This window comes from Corvus kubaryi, unplaced genomic scaffold, assembly GCF_017639235.1.
Source record: "Corvus kubaryi isolate FWS band 111438036 unplaced genomic scaffold, C.kubaryi_AGA036_p1.0 66, whole genome shotgun sequence".
Lineage (NCBI taxonomy): Eukaryota > Metazoa > Chordata > Aves > Passeriformes > Corvidae > Corvus > Corvus kubaryi.
In genome coordinates, this window is record NW_024582054.1 from 21659341 (window position 1) to 21681041 (window position 21701).

Here is a 21701-nt window from a genome sequence, read left to right on the forward strand (position 1 = left end):
GTTTTTTACTTCACTGCACATTCCTGTTGTTGAAAATGGCTGTGTCCCCAGAACACAGGGAAATGCAAGGTTAAACTAGAAATTTTGTGTAGTTTTGTGAAAGAAGAGCCGTCCAGAAGAGTGTGTGGAGCTCCTGGATGCTTTGAGATAAGCGGTGGCTGGGACAGGCAGACTCTTGCTCCAGGAACCAGGGGAGTCATATAAAGGACTGACAAACACGCTTTTCCCATTGGCCTGATAATGGTCTATATGGAAGGAATTAAGGAATAATTTCATTATCTCTCTCCCTACTATCTGCCAGTGACTCTGCTCAGTTATGCAATGTGTCTTGGTTCCTCCTTACAGGAGCAGTTTCATCCCATGTCATTACCTTATTTCTGTTGCTGCTTGGTCATCAGATTATTATATTTCAGTTTCTGCTTGGTCATCTGATTATTATATGCTAGCTTTGCAAGTTATATTTGGGGGCTTTCCAGGGCAAAGGATTTCTGACTGTAAAAACAAAACATCAGCAAGATAAGGACTGAGAAAGACAAATGTGTACATTGCATGATAAATCCTCATGCAGCCATTTCTTGTTTACCTATAAGGCGTATCATTCAAGGTATGTCTACAAAAGTTCATCTAAATAATCTTCTTGACGTATGTGACTCCATTAAAATCAGGGGATTGGTATCATTGCAAAACTGCTGTAAGTGGAATAAAAATCAAGTCCTTTCAGTAATTTTATCTTTTTCTATAAAGGGCATCCCAAATATACTCTCCATGTCTTACAAATATTTCATCCTTTTCTCCTCAAATAAAGAAAGTGCTTTGGGTTCCCATTTCAAAAACTAGTATGACTAACAGATAGAAAAAAAGCTGAAGGCTATGCAAAAGTCTGTGACAGAACTGGGAATAGAAACTACTTTTCTACTTTATTTTCAGCTTCTTTCACCAATACAATAGAAATCTTTGAACTGAATTTTCATATAAACTCATAGTCTGCTAGAAGAAAGTTGTGTAAGCAGAACCAAATACTCTATTTTTTTTCTTCTATGTTATATCTCAGAAGAAAATAAGGTCCTTTTATTATCGGGTGTGATTCCTTTCCTTATAACAGACATTTTACCTCAGATGATTGTTTCATCAGTGTTCAGAAAATAATATTTTATATTTTCTACTTTGTCTGTACCTAATCTCCTACCATTGAATGAAAAAGTGTTTCCATGAGCATACAACTATTTAAGGCCTGATGTAAATTCCAATGGAGTCAATCAGCCAATATTTTAATGTTCAAGATGGGTAATCTGTCACTGACAGCTCATCTCAGATTTTCCTGATATATTTTCCAATAAATTCTCAGCTGAAGATAGTGGAATTGTAGATATACTTGGCATCACCAAATCTTTTCAAAAGTAGTTGTTAGAAGTTTTATAAAAAACACTCAAATAAAATAAAAATTTTGCTCTCAAAATGAATCTTAGTTTGAATTTCTTTTTCCAAATGATAAATCAAACTCAAGTAATTAAGATTACAGATCAAACCCTCAATTAATTATAATGGTACAAGAACTTAGAGATGGAATGTGTAACTCCCAGAATTAAAATAAATGACAGAAAATTAAAATTGGTGGGCCCTCCTGAGTGTCAGTGAGGTTAGAGTCCAGCCCTTCCAGCACCTGAGCCTGGCTGGTGGCTCTGGAGACCACAGAGAGCAGAGCAAAAGCAGTAGAGAAGCTGACCAGGTGGAAGAAAACACTCTTGCCAGGTTCTCAGGTAGTCAGTTACCTGTAAAACTGTAAGGAAGAGTGCCTGTTTCTGAGGACTATCCATTTGCAGGATCCAAAAGGATCTCCATTGTGGGCTTGCTGTTCCTGTGGAGCTTAGTTGTCTTACTCTGCTTGTGGCCACTGAGCTGTTGACAGTCAAGGACAACAGGTTCACATGCAGCGAAGGAACACCGCATGCAGTTACAGATAAATAAAATGTAAAATTGTAAATAGATTTCGTATCTGGGTACCATGCCAAAAACAACTCCTAAATTCATCCATCTGGCCCTTTCAGAACTTCTGTAGTTATTACTTTATTGGGTTATAGCCATATTTGTCATCCTGATTTGTCAGTAAAATAACTTCTAAAAATTTTTAGCAATCAAAAAATATCAGTTTTGCTTTGGTCTGGCACTGTCTTTGAGAATTAATTGATCACCTGGGATTTGGTTATATCTCTCTGACTCAGCAGTAATTTGGCAGTAGTATTACTGCAGTTATGGTCTGCTTTATTTAACATCTCTGTCAGATTTGAGGAGTGAGGAGCTATGCTCTTTATCACCTCCATCTCTGCCTGCCTCTGCACAGTTGTTGGAAGGAGAGCTGTGCGATGTTGGCCTTGGGTGCTGAGCCTTTCTCAACAAGGGGTCCACCTGCCAAGGGAGACTCTCCAATGGCCTTTTTCTGCCAGCTCATTCCAGTTTGCAGTGTCAGGCCACACCTAGCAAGCAGCTGGGTCCTTGAACTAGTGACAGACTTTCTGGATCGTAACAAAAGTCTTGGTTTCATTATTTTTAAGGAGGAAATGGAATATAGATGATAGACAATCCCTATGCTTCCACAGTAAGTTGTATCACATTTTAAATTGCATTCCAGTTCATTTATGTTGCAACATAATAGAATTAAACTTTCATTCTTTATGCTTTGTGATGGTTTCTATTTGCTCAGTTGTAAAGTGTTTCTGGTATCTGTATCATCAAAGCATTGTTGTATCACCTAAGGACCAGCACAAATCCTTAATGAGGAGCAGCCTTCTGAAAATAAGCCTGACCAATTATTGTGAAAATAAGCATACACAATTACAGCAAATGCACAGGACTAATCAGGAGAGCCCACCCAAACACATCTGTGCTAAGTACATGGGAGTCTCGCAGTCTGTGACTTGAAGTAGTTTTGAAAGGTGTTTCTCGAACTGCCTAGTCTTATTCCACATCAGGGCCTCCAGTTCCCTCATTTCTGAGAAGTAGTTCTGAAGGCCTACCAGCATCGCCCAGAACGCAGTGTCATTCAAAAAATGCAGATAGCCAGCAGAGGGGGAGCTTATAGGGCTGAGTGACAGAGGAATACTTTCCCATTCCTCTGTTCTTTACTCTGACTCCATTTGTCCCAGTACACCGAGCAGTTCTGGGGAACAGGCCTGGCCCTCAGCCTGTAGTCGCTTATATTCTTATACTTTTAGTACAGTTTCAGAGACATGCCACCATATGATTCTTCCAAACAAATGCTAAGCATGTTTTTGGAGTTAGCACAGGCCAAGGGACAGTTCCAGTAATTGGACTGGATGACTAGCAAGGTCAGAGTTAAGCAATGTGGATATGACCTGTGACGGGCCAGTTGACCTCATGGTTAGAGAACAGATCTTAGAGCACTTTATTTGTCAGCATAGATGTAACCTCTGAAGATAGGATTAATCTCAGTGTTTGTTTTTTCCCTTCCAGGTATTCATATCCTATCCCTTTTGAACATCCACTTACAAGTACCTTCTTATTAAATCTAAATGTAATGCCAGTAGAACCATTTGGGTATCTAGCAAAATAAAGCATTCCCCAGCACTGCTTCCACATAGGATGTTTGTGTAGAGTTTGTTACATTAATGGCCAACTCAAAGAAGCCAACACAATGTGGGTGCATGTCATCACCTGTGAATGTCATAAAGGAGAGTATGGAACAAGACTTGACCTTCAAAGGAAATGTCTAGGCTTGGTCTGAAAGGGACTGACTCTCCCAGTGTGTAATTTGCAGCTATGCCTTCCTTCTACTGGAAACCCTACCAATGTTAGAAGCCACCCTACGGTTTGCAGAGAATTCATTTGGATTTATCCACTCAAATTTTATTTACTTACAGTGTTTTAACTGAGTCTCTGTAGGTACAAAAATGCTGTTAATGAGGATTTTCTTGTTATTTTCTAAGTCCGTGAGAGATTTTTCTCTCTCACAGAAGGGGTAGCAGGGAATGTAAACAACCAAGCCACCTGCAACCTTGGAAAGTCTTGTTTATGGTATAGTAGAAAATATTTTGGTAATGGATGTTTTAGGATTTTGGCCAATCACCCCCAAGGGGTGGCTGATCCTTTGTCCAATTAGACTATGAAGAAAAAGGTCTATAAAGAGTTTGTAAAATAATTAAGTAAATCAATCTTGCTGCACAATTCCTGCCTGCTGGATCTTCTCTCCTCCTCCTCCTCCCTACGGCTGCGGGACACGGTGATATACCGTAGGAACCAGGCCTGCGGTAATAAGTCTCTCAGCTGGGTGTTACCTTGCTTTTCAGAGATGGCACTGATCACTAAAAGGCTGATTTATAAAATTCTTCACAATTCACTAATAGGTATATCTCAGTGGTTATTTTCTATGGAAGGATGAAGCAAAAAGGGTGTTTCTGAGAATAACTGCACTCTTTCCTGACTTCTTTGGAAAAAGAAAATTGTTAGTAACTGTTTTATATAATTTTAATTGCAATGGACAATAATTCCATAAAATGCAATTCAAATCAATATGACCAGCCAATGACCAATCATTTTTCAGTCGGGTTTACGATTTTTCCCATGAAGAGGATGCTCTGAGTATATTGATCAACAATCAACAGCAAAAATGGATGATTGAATTTAACGATGGGAGGAGCAGAATGAGGAAGAAAATCTATGCTGCTGGTTGCTGCAGCCTCTGTGCCATTCTCATGAATCTTCAGCAGGGCCTTGTGAGTAGCCTACAATAAAATACAGAAAGAATTAATGTATGTGGAAGATGTGGTGTGAAATTATTCAAATTAACACAAAGTTAATTCAACTACTGCCTTTCACAAAAATTGCTGGTAAGAAGGACCCAGGAAGAAGGGTACTACAGCCCACTGTGGGTTTTTTAGCAATGTTGTCTCAATAAGCAAATATTTACACATTCAGTGTTCCTCATCACAAGTGTATCAATGCAGACCTTAGCAACTGCACACCTTGTGGAATTAATTGAAAGTAAATAGCCAAGCAAATTCACAGGGAATATCAGTTTGAAAGGGAAAGGAAATGGGGCTCCAGAACTGCTCTGTGTGTATTCTTAACAGCACCTGCATTACAGTTTAGCCAGGTAGAAATTCAACATTGATACCAAATTTTTTGTTGGATATTTTTAATCTTTTTCTAGCCCCAAAATGTTAGAAAATTTAAGTGCTGTTTTCAGAATGGCTGTAAAAATGCTAGTCTTCACATTATTTTCACTAAATGGGATGTTTTCCTCAAGTCTGGTCCATTTTACATTGTTAGCACTCAACAGAGCCTTCAATGGTAAGAGCAGTTTTTAAATCCTTTAAAATTATAGAATGCATGTTAGAAAAAGGCCACTTTTTTTGTCGATATGCGGATGCAAGACATCCACGACACAGTTACCCATAGGCTCTTCTTATACATGCAGAAAATACGCTGTGTTTATTCTCCTGGTTAAATGCTAAACCCACTCCTCCATCCACCCTCCACCTTTGCCTGTCAGACAAAAGAAAATATCTCCAGATCTTGGACAAGTCTGAGGGGGTTTAAGGAGACTTTATCAGCTAAATGTTCTATTTCACATTATTAGCCAGCCCTAGCAATAAGTAAAATTTCACTGGTGACCTTAGGATAAGGCAATTGGCTGTTCAGGAATCCACAGGTGGTTGTTTCTGCTGACACACTTACTTTTGAAACCTTCACATCAGGGTTTCCTGTGATTCCAGACAAATCAGCCTGATCAGAAAACACATCAGTTACACCCAGGTTCATTAAGATCTTCTTTAAGTCATAGGTGCCTGAAATTGATAGTTTTGGAATATGCAATTCCATCCTCCTGTTAATTCAAAAGAAAATATGGTAGTTATTGCAATCAGAGCATGCCTTGGACTGAAGATTCCCAGCTTGCTGGTGATTCTTCTGTGCTAAAATGCTAGTCCTTTCATCTAAAAAACATGGCAAGAAAAAAGAAGATGGGAAGATGCTGGTCTGGAGGACAGGAATGTATGGAAGGAGAAAGAAATCAGTTCATGTTTCTTGCATGATTCTGCAACACAGTCACTTTATGAAACAGTAGGCAGTAGTGCTGCCAGCATTTCTGGGACAAGGTTTGCATTCTTTTTCTAACCTTGAAGGTTCTGCTTTTGGAATTCACACCCCATTCCCTCTGAGGGATCTGACTGCTATGTCAAAGTATTACCACTCTTAAAATATTTTGCTTGAGACAAGGGAAATGGAGACAATTAGTAGCAATTAGAAAATGTATGGGGGAAAAAGAATTAAATTTCCCACCTCAGAGATCTCTTCTCTCATCACAAGGCAATATTGATTCTAATTTTTGCTGAAAGTATCAAATCATTTGGTCTGACCCTTCATACTTATTCCATTGTTTAAACCTCCCATTAAAAATAGAAGATAGTAGCTGTAAGACCTGACCATAGCATTCAGACTTTGGATTCTGACTACCTCAAATCATCAAATCAAAATTCTATATTTACCATCTTTGAAGAGATCTTTCCCATTTAGAAACAGTTTTTTTTGTCAGGGCATGTTCCAACTGTTTCATTTTTCCTTTATTGGGCAGGATAAACAAAGCTGCAACATCTCCCTTGTAAGGAATCTGTACCACCTTGCAAGACAGCTTCCTGTCAGAGTATGCTTTATAAAATCCATCTTGAACCATCATCTCCACTTCAGCTGAGGTCTTTGCATTTACATGGAAATAGTCCTTGTGGGTCCCCTTAATATTGAAAGGATTTTCCCAGTAGGCTTAAAACCAAAAGAGAAAGAATGGAATTGAATACTTAGTTCAATGAGGATATATTAATATAGTCCAGACTAATGTACAAGAAATAAACCCATATCTGAAGATTTACACTTATACTTGAAGATAGAAATTATTCCAAGTTTATTAAAGACCTTATTCTCTGTCATCTTTGCTGTACTGTGTTCCATAACAATTAAATGTCCCAGGTTAAATTTTGTATGGACTTGTGCAACATCTAAGTCAGATAAATTAGATGAAATAACTTCATCATATTACCTCATGTTTTATTTAAAGCAAATGAAAACTGACCAGAATCCAGTGATTTGCTATCTGTTTTCTTAATACGGCTCGTAAAGCGAATTTCACAGCAGATGTCTGACCTTTAAAATGTAGCATGTTAAGCTCCTCACATGCTTTTTTATGTTTTTCATCTTGTAGCACTAAGGAAAAGCTTACATGCTAGAGAAACACAAACTTTTGGACCTGAATGTAACTGCAGTATGGTAAATGGAATAGGGCCTCAAGGTATTTAGTCTTCAAAATCATTTTCTCTTAATGTTTATTCAATTGAATTTTCTATGATATTTTATTCTGTATTAAAACAGTTCATTCACTAAACAAATAGACAAGGATTGCAGCTTGCCATTCTGTAAGTATGGTTTTTTTGTTTTTTTTTTTAATGTTGGATAGAAATAGCCTAGTTTGAAAAAATAATAATGGTATGTAAACTCCACAGTATTCTGGTTACTTTATAAGTTTAAGCCTTTCCCCTTGCCCTCCAGAAAAGAAATATGCTCTGGTATGGTACTCAGACTATGGCACCTGAGACTAGGGCACCCAAATTTAATAAAGTATTTGAAATAAAATCTGTTTTCTTGAAAGTTCATAATTTCCAAATATTTTCCAAATATTCCTTTCTAGGTGGGAAATTCCATGTATGTCCTACATGCTGCTGGAAACGAACACCTAAGAAGAAATTAGTCGTTGCCAAAGCAATACATTCAAATATCTCTTGGGATATGTGTAATATGATGACAAGGTGCAGAACATTTGGACTCCAACTCCAGAGGTACCTACCCATTTAATGGTCATGGACTGTAAGTAAATGTAAGTTTTTGGCAATCTTTGTTAATCATCATCTTCAGAATTTAGTTTTCTACTTTGTGCATCCAATGTGTAAACATTTTAATTTTTAAAGTAATAAGTAGATGAAATAAAGTAGATAGACAGGAAAATTTAACAATGCACGAACCTGTTGTGCTCTGGCAATTCCCTGAACCTGAATATTGCAAGTACATGAACTTCTATGCTTAGAAGTCTAAATATATGCTAGAAACCTCTGTGGAGGAGGTTTCAAAGTTGAAAACTTCAAACTTTTTTTCATAATAGTCTCATCTAAACACATTCACTTAAAAATTGTTCACAAATAACTTGTGTACTTGTTTTAGTGCGGGTGAAACAGCACTAAACAGATGCAGTAAGTAGCATCTATGCAACTTACCTTTGAAATAAATGTAGTTAACAATTACCATCAGAGTGTTGGGATCAAGGTCCTCAAGTATTTGGTTTATATACCCATGGGTTTTATTCTTTACATAATCGTTGATCTCTTTTTTAGCTTCAGTGGAATTCTGGAAGCTACTAGAAACCACTTTTCCTCTGTACAGTTTTTGGATGTCCTTCAGAAATGTTTTTGTTGGCTTCAGGTGTTTGTCCATGAACAGGGTGTTCCCCATGCTCAGCTGCACCTGGCTACCAGGGCGGTTTAGCAAGAGGAGGAGATGATGAAAGCCCTCATGTATCTCCTTCTTCTGGATGGTGGTGAGGTTAAAGGCCAGCCCTTCCAGCACCTGAGCCTGGCTAGTGCCTCGGGAGCCCAGGGCCAGAAGGGCAAAGGCAGCAGAGATGCTGACTGGGGAAAAGAAAATGTTCTTGCCAGCTTCTTGGGTATTTGCTTGCCTGTAAAACTGAAAGGCAAAGTCTGTATTGCTGGGGACTATCCTTTGGCAGGACTTAAGAGGATCTCTCTCATGGGAATGCTGCTCCTGGGGGTCAGTTGCCTCGGGCTGGGCAGCGTGGTGGTCAGTCTGTGTCAGGCTGTGGGCCTTGAGGTGAAGCATGGCCACCAGCAAGCACAGCAGAAGGGTGGCCCTCATCATTCTTCACAGCTACTGCGTGGACAAAGAACAAAAGGTCTTGGATGCTGGAGGTCAGCTGTATCAACATCTCATCGTTTACTTCTGTCTGCTACTGCCTTCAAGTGGTAATCACTGTTATCTCCTGACCTCCTCCTTTGCTATGGAAGTTTTTTTTAAATCCTTGTGCTTCTGAGTTTACCTGTAATTCCTATCCATCGCTGCCTACTTCAGTTCTGCTTTACTCCACCTACAGAAGTTCCTTGTTAGCAGGGAAAGAAACATGTGTCTTAAAGAAAAATAAGAGTCCAAGGGAGAGAAGAAATGAAAAGGTACCTTTTTTTTTTAATGGCAAAGCAACACATCAGAAGCATTCTGATTAATGATTTTATGTTTATCTCTTAAGAATTCCTAGGATTATTATGCTGTTAGGGTTTGAATGAGGTTTATATTAAGTGACAGTGCTATATCAAAGGAAAACAATACGAGATTGCAGCAATCAAAAATGCTATTTCTTTTACTCCTGACTCATTTTAACATACAAAGTGACTAATCATAAAGGCTAGTAAAATTTTTCTGCTTCAATACCTGATTAGATTAGAATATGTTTATTTTAAATGACCACTTATGTGTCACTTGTCTTCCAGGGTTCCTTCTTCTGTGTATACCACATCTTGTTATGGGGAGGTGAGACCATTGGTGTGGACTTGGCCTCTCCTGTCTTTCCAAATTTCATATTAGCAAAAAAGTATCCTTTTGTAAGGTAAATATGCCTAAGGCCAGAGTAGTGCTCAGCAGCAAGACTGGATCAGTGCATCTTGGACATTTGAAGTGACTGTGAACATTTCTTTTTTCTTTGTTTGTTTGCTGCTTTCTCTTTTACCAGTTAGACCAAGAACATGCTGGGGTGATTTGTGGTGTGCTAAGATGCTTTAGTTGTCAAAAAACAGTTAAGAGTTATTTCCGTTAAAAAGATGGTACTAGAGACTAAAAGAGCTCCAAATAGCCTTCATCTAATGTCCTATCTGAAACAGAACAGCTTCAGGCAGAATAGCATGAGTTAGGTGTTCACCTCCAATCAATGGTAAAGGCACTCAAAGATATGGGTTCAGCAGAGCAGATGAGATGTTTACTGGGATTTTCTCCACCCTGTGACAGCACTCTGATCACTAAGGTTTGGGTGAAAGGGAGCCAGCTTGTGCTTCTGCTGCTTTGCTCTGTGTGATCTGGTAAATTGTAATTTACAGAGGACTTTGGCATAGCAAAATCAGCTTGTGAATTCTGTCTGGACTATCTTAGTGTAAGCAAGACATTTACTCATTCACTTCAGTTTTGGTTTCGTAGTTGTAAGCTTATAGGAAAATTAGTAATGGTAGATAAAATTGACAGTTGAGAAGTCAGAATACTTCTGTTATTGAAGCAGATTTCTTCTAGATTTCTTCTAGAGCTATTTGGTATAAATATTCAGTGCAGAGTTATACTCTATGGAGCTGATATAATGAATCCCCAGATTTTGCTATTCAATATTTCTTGAAATTAAGTTCAGCTGTCATTTGAGCATTTAGAAACTAAGTTTCACCCTGGAAAGCAGATGTGCTTTATGACTCACTTAGCCAAATAGCATACAGCTGGGTCAAAATCATTAGGGTAAAGATAACTGGGTACTTACTTTACATTCAGAAGGCTCTTGCTCTCAATGGGCTGTGCTGTTTGTTGCTGCTTTACTCATACTGCTGTTTTCCTCTGTTAAACATTACATGGCTTCAGATACCTATTACCTAGAGGCACAAAGCTGAATGCTAATGAAGCCAGTGTTTTTGGACCTTGTATGCATATGTCCACATCTCTTCACTCCAAACAGAGAGCAAAGACCACAGGGCCCAGCTAGTCGGTAGAGCAGAGTGTTACATCCCAAAGGGTATGCAACTCCTAAGCAAATATTTATTGGAAATGATATTTTGGTGTCAAGAGCAGCTACTCTGCCCTAGGTGCTACCTGAGACAGATGTAACTGTTCATCTGGACAGACAATTTTGCCCAGCAATAAGCTCCAAAGGCCAGAGTGAGGGAGCTACAAGGAGCACCACCTGTCCTCAGTCATGCTACCCACCTTACTGGACTCCACTTATGTATCAACACCTCATCTATTATTTCCACACAGTAGAAACCCCACTGGTCACTACTCAGAAGCCAACGAGTCCTCTTGGCCTCATAAATAAAGAGGGTACCTCATTCAGTCATGTAGGAATGGCGAATTTTAGCTTTGTGACAATTTATTAAATAGTCTCCTCACAATGAAATTACTCTTTCTGTATCTCTGTTAAGTACTGCCTAACCTATCAAGATCTGAAAAGTACTTAATGTAGACTTTAGCACTTGAAAAAGCTGTATAAAATATCTGCCATCACTGCAAGTACCCAAAGACAATACTGAACAACTACAACAGCAACTGCTGCAGTGTGTATGAATAGCAACCAAGTCTCAAATACATCAAACAATAGCAAATGATGGAAGAGAGTAGCCCAGAAATATTAACCTTAATAAATCAAGGCAGTCCCAAACAGTAAGTCTCATCCTTCTTATAAAGATGTATTTCCCAGGAATCTTCCAAAGAAAGATAAGTGCTGTGAAGCAGGTTTACCACCATTCACTAATGGATGAACTGTTCAGATGCATGGTTTGATTGGCCAGCCAGGAGAATGCCTGCTGAGTCCCTCTACGCCTCTGCTGCACTTTGCAGGACTTGTTACTGTCTGCTCAGCAAGCGACAGCACAATCCCCTCGATCCTGGAGAACCAAGGAGATACGTATGTAAAACAGTGTAAGCACAACTCTTCCCAGTCCTCAGCTGTGCTGCTTTCAGAGGTAATTCTTTGCCTACTGGGATCCATGGCCTTGGTCATGCAGATAGGTTCCCCACATGGTGTTTACAGACTCAACACTTTTTTTTCTTTTTTTTTTTTTAATTTCAGAATACAGCTTAACTCTACATGCTTCCTTTAGACATGGAAAAAGTTTTCTCTTAAGTATTTTTATTTTGAATTCATATTTTTTCTTACTAGAGTACCAGTTGCTGCTGTCCCTTGGAGTACTCGTGAAGGTCAGGTGAGGCTTGATGAAGTAGCCTGTTTTCTTTTTTTGCCAGCCACAAAAACTCTGCATTTAAATTGAATGAATGTATAGGCCAGAATGCCCGATGACACAAATGCAGTCTTTCAGGGAAAAAGAGACAGGTGCTCAGGGTGGTCCAAGACAGTCAGGCTGTTGGTGGTTCTGGGTACTTCTTTAGTCATAGAGGTGAGCAGCATTAAACATTTACATTTCTGTTAAGCATTACATGGATAAAGAAAATCCTGTCTGAGGACACAGATAAATGCTGATGTAGCCATGCAGAGAAGGTAGAAGTCAGTGCTCGCAGGGCCGGCTGCCTTTAATGTTTGTTCTTCCCAAACATGCATAATAGCCATCTGCAAACACACTTTGAAGAGTAGAGGTCCATGGCCATGAGCAGCTGTACTACCAGACACACTTTCCTAGCTTATTGCCAGCTAGTGACACAAGCGCTAAGGCATCTCCTGAAGAGTGTTATGGCCTGCACTGGGGCTTTAGATTTTTGATCATGGAGCTTGGGCACCTGCTTCAACATGGTACTAAGTAAAGCAGAGCAGAAGAGGTAATTAACGTGTAACTTGGATTTTTTCCCCCACAAATGAACTTGCCAGAAGTTCAGAAACAGTACTACATTCAGAGGCTTTCTTTGAGCCTTGGTTTTGTCACAACAGAAGACGAACCCTGGGCAGTGGACTCCACTGTGCAGCTACAGGGCCAGCTGAAAGAGAAGGTAGTAGGAGAGAGACAGGGCTGTAAAGAATTACATGCAAGTATTGGGCCTAATTCTGGGTTCCCTGCATGACTCTGAGGTGAACCAAAACATGCTTCAGTACAGAGACACAAACACAAATGTTTTTGCTGTTCAGACATTTATCTGTATTAGTCTCTTGTTGAAAGTCAACGTGGATTGATTTTTGAAACTCTTTCAAAATCTGACTCTCTTTGCTTCAATTATCCTTGTTCTCATGAGGTAGTGGCTTGAAGAAGAGGTTCATCATTCTACTAGGGCGGTCAACAGAGGGTCTCCAAGCCAGCACCTGGTCCACCCGGGGCCTGCTTCTGGAGACAGTAATGTGTATGCCTACTCTGCTACTTTGTTATACACCTTAGTTCTTTCCTAAAAATGTGACTGTGTTCCTACTATTTTATTCCAAGTGCTTCTTTTAAAAGCTACCTAGCTCCTTTCATCAGCAAATACTCAGCATGCCTTGCCTGCAGCCCCAACTTGATGTCCTGTTCACAAAGATAGTACTTGCATTACCAAAATTCACCACTGCTTACTCTGGCACCAGACTCCAGTTGAGAGCATGCAGTGACTGTGGGGGAGCCAGGGGTTGGTGGCTCTGGGGCAGTAGCCAGAGTTAGGTTGAAAAACTTACCTAAAGTATGTCTTGAAGGCATACATGGTTAATATCTATTCTTGAAACAGGACTGAAAGGTCTGCCCACCCCTGGCCTTCCAGTCAGCAGGGAAGGAAGATGGATGCATGGAAGGTAAACCACGCTGTTTTGTTCTTGTAAGAATCTTGCCTGCGTTTATTTTCCCATGAATATTTTTGTTAGCTCTGTTATCCCATGTGACAGAACCCACATGCTCATTTATACTGTAGGTGGAGACTAATGTCAGGAACTTGTTACTTTAATGAGTCTTTAATAATTTGAGAAGTAAACATATCAATTTCAAACAATGATAATAGAAGATGCAGATGATGAATGGTATTGTCAATTTATCCTGGAGGAACATAGATCTATGATTCACATGTCAGTCGAACATAATATAGCAGGAGTTCAGTTTCTGACTGCCATTAAAATCATTGCTTCAGGACAACAGATTTTGTATTTCATCATTATAAAATGTATTCAAGATTTTCTCTCATTTTCTTTTAACATTTATATATGTAAAAAGCTGTTTCAGTTAGAGAAGTGCAGTGAGAAACACAGCTCAGGCATAAAGAGATTTGCAAAATGGTTGTGTTACCATCTTCATATTTCAAAGCCCTGAAAATAGTATTTCATCATTAAAGCCTCAGGAAAGAAAGGAGATGATCCCATTTTGTTTCATTCATTAAACTCTCAAAAGTTTCCTTTCTAAGTATTGTGTTTATTGATTCTGAGAAAAAGTAGAATTTATGTATTAAATACACAGTTTTCTGTGTTGTATGGAAAAATAACTTCTTAAACCAGAATGGCTGGGGACAGATTTCTTAAATCCATGTTTATGGACCAAACCAAAAATGTCTTAGTAATCAATCTGTACTTCATGAGTACATTTGGAAGATGTTTGAAAGAAATGTTAAGGTGTTTGATATATGCTGGCCAAGTCATGTTCTTATCCAGGAGCCCTGCTGTTACTAAGAGTGTAGTTTTAAAACTCCAACTTTGAAAACTCTAGTTATACTAGTGGAAAGTTTGTCCATGAAAAACTGTTACTGGTCCTAAGTAGTTATTTAATTTTTAATTTTTTTTTTTTTATTAGTAATGATTGGCCTACAAGAGACTTTAAAAACAGCAATGTGAAGTTCTTATATTAAGACATGCAAACACAGGCTCTGGATGCACTGAAATGTCTCTCAGTGATTTACTTAATTTTTCTCAGCAGACTTGCTAAAGAAACATAATTTTGCTCTTAGCTCTAATGCAAACACAGTTTGTGTGCAAAGTCGTTCTGGTCTGATGCATTGTATTTACACTTTCAAGAGACACAGTCATGTTGATTTTTGTCATTGATATTAAAGAAAACTTTTCCCTCCCTCTCCTCTCATGTTTTCACTTGGCTAGGACTGTTAGCATTGCTGAATTTTTGTGAGCAGTTACACAGTGGCTGTTCAATGAGCCGTGCCTAACAAAGGAATAAGGTTTAACTAGCCCAACTTAATCTGACAGTGTGCTGTTGGCACACTATCTGTTTGTACAGCTGACTAGTGATGCATGTATGCATACGAAATAAAGACCACTCCTTGAAATTTTTCTTTGCTTCTAGTATTGAGTAATTGAATTTCAAGTTGTCTTCTCCAACAGACTCTGCTTCCCTCTGTACAATTTAAAAACATGTCTCAGTTAAGAAGATTAATATATTCTTCAGTTTGAGTTTGATAAAAGGCTGTTTTCAAGCTACAGATTTCATATTCTTGTTTAATCACAGCAAAAGTTTGGATCACACAAGAAACCAAAATATCTCAAGATATCACAAGAAACCCAGTCACACAGTGGACTTTTTATTTGCTGGCTGTCATTTACAAGATAGCAAGGAAGGGAACTGACGTCTGAGTGAGAAAGCATGATGAAAATTTCACATCTCTGCAAAGAAAGCCATCAATATTTGCTACAGAGGTTAACTTTGTGCTAGTTCAGATCTATGAACTCAAAGACCAGAATGAAAACAATGAGGAAAAATAGGGGTTTTAATTGATGTCTTTGAAAGAGTTTCTAAAGAATGGAACACCCAAAAAATTCACAGAGTGCCAAAAATAATTCCTCATTTTTGCCCACAGAAATAAGATACAAGAGTTAGGTCTCAGTGGTCAGTTCAGTGTTGCCAGACTCCATGAATACTGAAGTGTTTAGAGAGTCTGTTTTCCCCTTAAACTTCTCTTGACCTTTTGTCTTGGGGTGACTTTATGATGTGTATCCCATATCGCTGCCCTATGCCCAGAAATTAATTCCTGTGCCTTTCTATGCCTCTAAACTGAGCCTGAGAGGGGGAAGGAAAAACTGAGCAAAACTTTTTCAAAGCAGTTTGCAGCTTGTTCAAGGTCACATAGAGATAGGGACTTTTTTTTTTCCCAGCTGCAGCAGGGGAGTGAGGAAGCACCTGGCTTGCTGCTCCCGGGTGAGTTTCTGGCCAGTTGTTTCAGTTTCTTGTTCTCTGGAGAGAGACTGAGAGTTGAACTCTTTTCCTTCCCTGGAATTTCGGATTTTCTCCCTTTTCTACTGGACTGCTTCAATATCAGAGCACATTCGGAGGACTTTCCACTGAGCACAGAGGGCCTGGCCCTGGGCCAAGCCCCAGCTCCGAGGAGACCAAAGGGAGGACTCTGACACTTTCCCAGGTTTTTTCTCCACAGTGAGAGATTTTTATTATGTAGCATTATTTTCCTTTTCCCGTGTGTTTGTTAAATAAATAGTTTTTAGCTCTTTCACTTTCCTTTGAGGAAAATTTATTTTTTTTCCCAAACCTGGTGGGGGAGGGGTGGTGACCTGCCTTCTCTCAGAGGATATATTTCTAAATTTGGCCAAACAGGCACACCTTTCATCATCTTCCCCCAACCAAATTCCACCTCCATCCAAAGCACGCGTCACATCCAACTGGAGTGCTCCAAAGCACACGTCACATCCAACTGGAGTGCCTTAGAAAGAAAATGGAGCTGGGTTTCTTGGGGGATCAAGGGAAGAATATTTTAAGAAACAGTATCAGTAAGAAGGAAACTAGATAAACATAGATTTTGCTTTTAAATATAGAAATAGAAGATATATCTGACTGTTCTTACTGCCTCTGAACTAGCTGACTCTTTTAATTTTGCTGTGTTGAATTAAATCAAAATTTATATCTGTGGTGCCTTCATCTGCTTTTCAAGAAACAAGAACTAAAACTCTGTGTGTTTATACCAGCTGTGTTTTTTGACTCCTCTTTTTCTTTATTTCTTTTTAGTAAAGAAACTGAATTATTTTTTAAAGAACCCCCATGTTTTACTATCCAAAAATTGGCCAAAAATTGAGTCATCTCAGATTGGAATAGGTCTCAGTTTCATTTATAATTCATAGCACTGTATTGAATGAATTGGAGCCTGAACTAAAGACTGGGTTTACCCCTACCCTACCAGATGAACAAAAATCAAAAAGAGAGAGCGACCCATCACCTCACTAAGCTTGGCAGGGAGCAGTCCTTGAACAGATAATGGTGTGGAAATTGCTGGCAGTTAGAACAGATATAAATGTCTCAGGAAAGAAACTGTTGCAATGCTCTGCAAATGCTACCTGGCTTGGTATAGGGAGAGCCCCTTGTACTCCCAGAAAAAGGAAGAAGAAGCAAGAAGTGCTTGTATCATATCAGCTGCCAGCTCCTGCATATGAGCTTGCCTTGAGGAAGCAGTTCAGGAAGCTAGTGCCAAAGACTCAAGGACCTGTGGGAGTCAAAAGCCTAAAGCCTTATGTATGCTCTGAAGTACATAGAAGACTACGCAAATGAAAGTGTCACAAAATGACACAGGAGTGAAAAGTTAACATGAGGGCAGAATCTTTATTCTGAGTGTTTCCAAGTTTTAAAGCCTTAAAGGCCCTGTGTGGCCAGCATATGACATCCAGGCAAACTCTGAACTCCAAGCAAGGGAGAAGCAGCAGTGCAGTTGTACTTGCCTGGGTCTGAGCCTGTGACTAAACATCTAACTGACAGAGGGGAAAAGTTTAGTGTTAAATCTTCTCTCCTACAATCATTTCCTTTTTTCTCTTTCCATTGGCATCACTTTCTGGCTTATTTATGCCAAAAACTGTGAATTAAGTTACAGTCAAGCCTTAGAAGGACTCAAAGTCTACATTGCATGATGTTCTGCCCAGGCAGAGGAGCTAATTAGCCCCAGTGTACTGTCAGGCTGCTCTTGCTTTCCTCCTTTCCTGTGTCATGGCGGCTGCAAGAGGCACCTCAGCTTAAGCCACTGCCTCTCACAGCAAAATGTGGCTGTCTTGGTAAATTCCTTCTTCCTCACACCTACTCCCCATGGACATCTGCCTTTTATTTGGGACAGAACAGTGCTCTTCAAGACATAACATGTTTCTTCACAGAACCTCCAAGAATATTTCTATTTTCTCACCATTTCACCATTTCAAGAGTAGCTATTTCCCCGGTCCTTCCTTTGCAGATAGGTAGGTGATGCCTTTTAGCATCACTATCAAACCCACCAGCTAAGAAACTGTACCACGAGTAACAGGCAACATCAGCTCTAATACAAGTCTTAGCTCATATTCACACCACCTGCAAGATTCCCCCTTAGCAAGGTGTCCTCTCTGCCCTTTCTTTTATTGCTTGCACTTCACACAGCATAAGGCAACTGAATGAAAATGTAAAAAAAATCTTGGAGGCTGTAAATAATCTTCTGAGGAAGATTACTTCCTTTTCATCTTTTTTTCAATGCAGGCAGCTAGTGGTTCAGGTTCTTTTAAAGGTATTGTGATAGAAGTCCAAGATGTGCTTGTCAATTAACATATAACAAACATTTGTCCATTTAAACTGGAGAAATCTCATAAGCACTGTCAAAGTCAGCTACTCAGAGTGAATGAGAAATCCAAAGAATGGGTTGGAAAGAAAACAGCCTCAGCTAGAGCATGCTTTGCATATAGAACCACCCACCTCTGATCGATTTGTGAACCTATTTCTTTCCCGGCCCTGTTTCCCATATGAAATAGCAAAAATGACCAAACCATGTTGTATTTGAAGAAGAGAAATACAACTCTTTTCCAGGCCTTTGCAGGAGCAAAATAACCACAGATATTTTTTGTCTCGTGGCCAAATGACAGAGCACAAGCCAGGAATCTAATATATAGAAGAATTACTGAGTTAATATTATGGCTTTCAATTAAGAAGGCTTGGAAACATTTGAATGAAAAGCATTCATTTGTTTTGTTCTGATTTTCAGCTTTTGCAGTCTCCTAGTAGCCAGTGCTACAATTAAATATGCCCCATTCCAGAGGCCTGCTTCTGGAAGAGAAGAGACTATCTAGCTTTGTTTCAGCTCCTCTAATGCTTCAAGCCTGTTAACTGTCTCTTGGAATTCATCTACCTGCCACAACAGGTCACCAACCTGTGCATACTTTGTGCAGGTACCAGTCTTTTCTCCAGTGGAAGCGTCTGGGCATCCATTGCAAGTTACCACCTGTACTGACATCTCCTTCCTTACCAGTCCCATCTGGGTGGAAGCACCCGGCTTCTCAGGGACCGTCTCAGTAGATACACTGGTTTTAGCCCACCTTTACAGCAGAGACCTAGAGCTCTTAGCACTTACCTGAGCTGTGGACCTCCTTGCAGACTGCAGTGCCCTCCCTGCACGCCCTACCCACACCAAATCCTGCACTACATCCGATGTGACACGCCCTGGTTACGCACTCACAGAGCCATTTAAATCTCCTGCAGATGGCCCAGCCACGTCCCCTCCTCATCAGATTCGCTCACAGGAGCTTACAGGTCCTGGCAGGCCCTCAGCTGCTGCTCAGGTGTGCCTGAGCACAGGTGATTCTGCTGCTGGTAACTCATTCTGATATGCCAGGAGTATGCATGGGGCATTTGGGGTTACCAATGCTCTTTGAAGGTTGCAGGAGAGCACTGCCTTGAGGAATATATCTCTCACGTGGATTTCCTGAGCCTAGAGATTACTGTGATTAGCAGGTGACAGATGCTGGCTATGAGGAGGTTGGCCATGGCACCTTCATAGCTGCCAAGTTCCTGGTGGCAATAGAAGCCATGTTTTCAGCCCTGATTAATCACAAAGTTAGTTAAAAGCTGAGAAATTCACATAGTATTGCCCAGGAATATCTGTTAATTACTAACTGCATGGCAATTGCTAGACTATTAGAAAACAAAATTAAAGACGTGACATCATAGAATCATAGAATGGTCTGGGCGAGAAGGGACCTTGAAGATCATCTGGTTCCAAGTCTATGCCATGGGCAGGGACACCTTCCACTACACCAGGTTTTCTCAGGGCCCCATCCAGCCAGGTCATTGACACTACCAGGGATGGGGCATCCACAACTTCTCTGGGCAACCTGTTTCAGTGCCTCACCACCCTCACAGTAAAAAAATCCGTCTTAATACTAATCTAACCTACTTTGTTTCCATTTGAAGTCACTCCCCCTTGTCCTGCTACTCCAGGCCTTGGTAAAAAGTCCCTCTCCATATTTCCTGGAGGATCTCTTCAGGTACTGCAAGGCTGCAATTAGGTCACCCCAAAGCCTTCTTTTCTCCAGGCTGAACAATTCCAATTCTCTCAGCATTTCTTCATAGGAGAGGTGTTCCATCCTTATTTTGTGCATTTAACAGAGTATTAGTAGGCCTTTCCAGCAGAATATGTAATTTGTCTTCAGCTCATGACATTTAAGGCTGTTGCTTCTGTCATGTGCTTTTAGCTTCTTCCTAGCAGGTGCTGTACAACACTGGGAACAATGACAGACCTGTGCACTGGCACTAACCACTGCCTGTTGGAAATGTTATTTTCTTTTATAACTCAAGCATACTATTTCTCTCTCTGCCCCCACAACAATATAAACTTCCCTGCTTTTGCTTGTTCCTTCTTTAATGGTCTTTAACACTGCTCAAAATTGCCTCTGGTTTTCTTCCAGTGTCTGTTAACTTCACATAATTTGTAGATAACAGTTAAATCTATCTCCATCTTGGGTTAGCCTGGATTTCTGAGCTCCTCATTTATGTTTTTAGTCTTTGTTTCACTTCTAGTTCCTAAATATGACAACAAACACAGCTTACTGCTATTTCCACACTGCTTGTTCTCCTTTTCTCCTTATTTCAGGGAGTTGCTCAGTGTGTGCTGCTCCGAAGTTTCTGCCATGTTGGCAATTCTTCTTCTGTGGCTTTTAACCTACAGCAGAAGACTGCTTTCAGCCTTTACAGAGACTGCTTTCAGCCATACCATCCTAGATTTCCCTCAGGGTTCGTACAGGCAGTGCTGAGGCTGCAGCTCGCGCGTGCGCATGGTTGCATGCACTCCCACATCACATCTGTGTGTAGACACCAGTGCAGGCTGCATTAGAAGATGTCCTTTGCAATTTGTCCCTCATGTGGTTCATCTTACCAGCTCCATCCTCCAGCAATGTCCCTGCCCTGAAGTGGCCCATCACACACAGTACTTGCATGCAGCAGCAACTCTCTATTAGATAGGATGAAAGTCATTCCCTGGTTACACTGAGGTTTCTTGGTCACAAAACTCACAGTCAGAGAGCCAACCAAGAAACAAAAATCCATGAAAGGAGAAGCAAAACAGCAGACTGAAACAAGAAACACTGTCTTCAGCAAACCACGACAGCAGTGGGTTTGTGACAACCTTAATGCTGACAGTTTTGGTGGGGGGGGGGGGGGTGTGCAATACTTCTGTACTTTTTATTTACTACTCAAATTTGCTGCACATTTGCAGTGAGGAGCATGCTCTGTTTTTTGCCAAAATAGAAAGAAAATCAAGGCAAGACATGTATGGTTCCTATACCGTAGGCATACCGTTCATCACCATGTCATTTTCTGGTCATCCTTTTCTTAAATCAGCTTTAGTTCTGTCTATCCAGTTTCCAACGAGTTAAGCAGCAAGGTTACTTTCAAAGTGAGATGTGGTTGGCAAAATAGAATTTAGGTATTTTTTTCCTACTAACAAACAGAGACTATTGATCTGAGGTCCATAAGGAACAACAAACAGTCTCTTGATATTTGCCAACAGAGTTATTTGTCATTGCAAAGCTGGACTTTGACAATGCATCCTGTGTTAGCCCTGAGATTTGGCAAGAACTTTTAAATGATTTTCTGTAGAATGAATTTACCTGTATAACACCAAGACTAAGTTCTTATATGTTTAGAGGCATGAAGCCAACTACTTGTTACTAAACAGGGAGCATACTAAATAGTTATAAGTAAGGAACTTTTGTCATTGGTTTATGTGATTTTGAGGAGGACTTTGAAAGTGAATATCAACTGTTACCTGTC

At 40.0% G+C, this 21701-nt stretch overlaps 1 protein-coding gene across 1 annotated transcript; it reads right to left on the reverse strand.

Moving 5' to 3' along the window:
* Window positions 1-4465: 4465 nt before the first annotated feature.
* Window positions 4466-10664, reverse strand: LOC121673878 (alpha-1-antitrypsin-like). The gene is made up of 5 exons (XM_042047689.1): window positions 10574-10664; window positions 8271-8940; window positions 6501-6771; window positions 5692-5839; window positions 4466-4736 (listed from the first exon to the last, which is right to left on the reverse strand). The coding sequence occupies exons 2-5, from the start codon at window positions 8926-8928 to the stop codon at window positions 4545-4547; spliced, it is 1269 nt and encodes a 422-aa protein (XP_041903623.1). The 5' UTR covers window positions 8929-8940; window positions 10574-10664; the 3' UTR covers window positions 4466-4544.
* Window positions 10665-21701: the final 11037 nt, after the last annotated feature.

Coding starts and splice junctions, on each gene's coding strand:
- LOC121673878 (XM_042047689.1), bottom strand. CDS start 8,928: ATGATGAGGGCCACCCTTCTGCTGTGCTTGCTGGTGGCCATGCTTCAC. Junction 6,772..8,270: donor TAACTACATTTATTTCAAAG/GTAAGTTGCATA, acceptor TTTGGTTTTAAG/CCTACTGGGAAAATCCTTTC. Junction 4,737..5,691: donor CTGATGTGAAGGTTTCAAAA/GTAAGTGTGTCA, acceptor ATTTTATTGTAG/GCTACTCACAAGGCCCTGCT.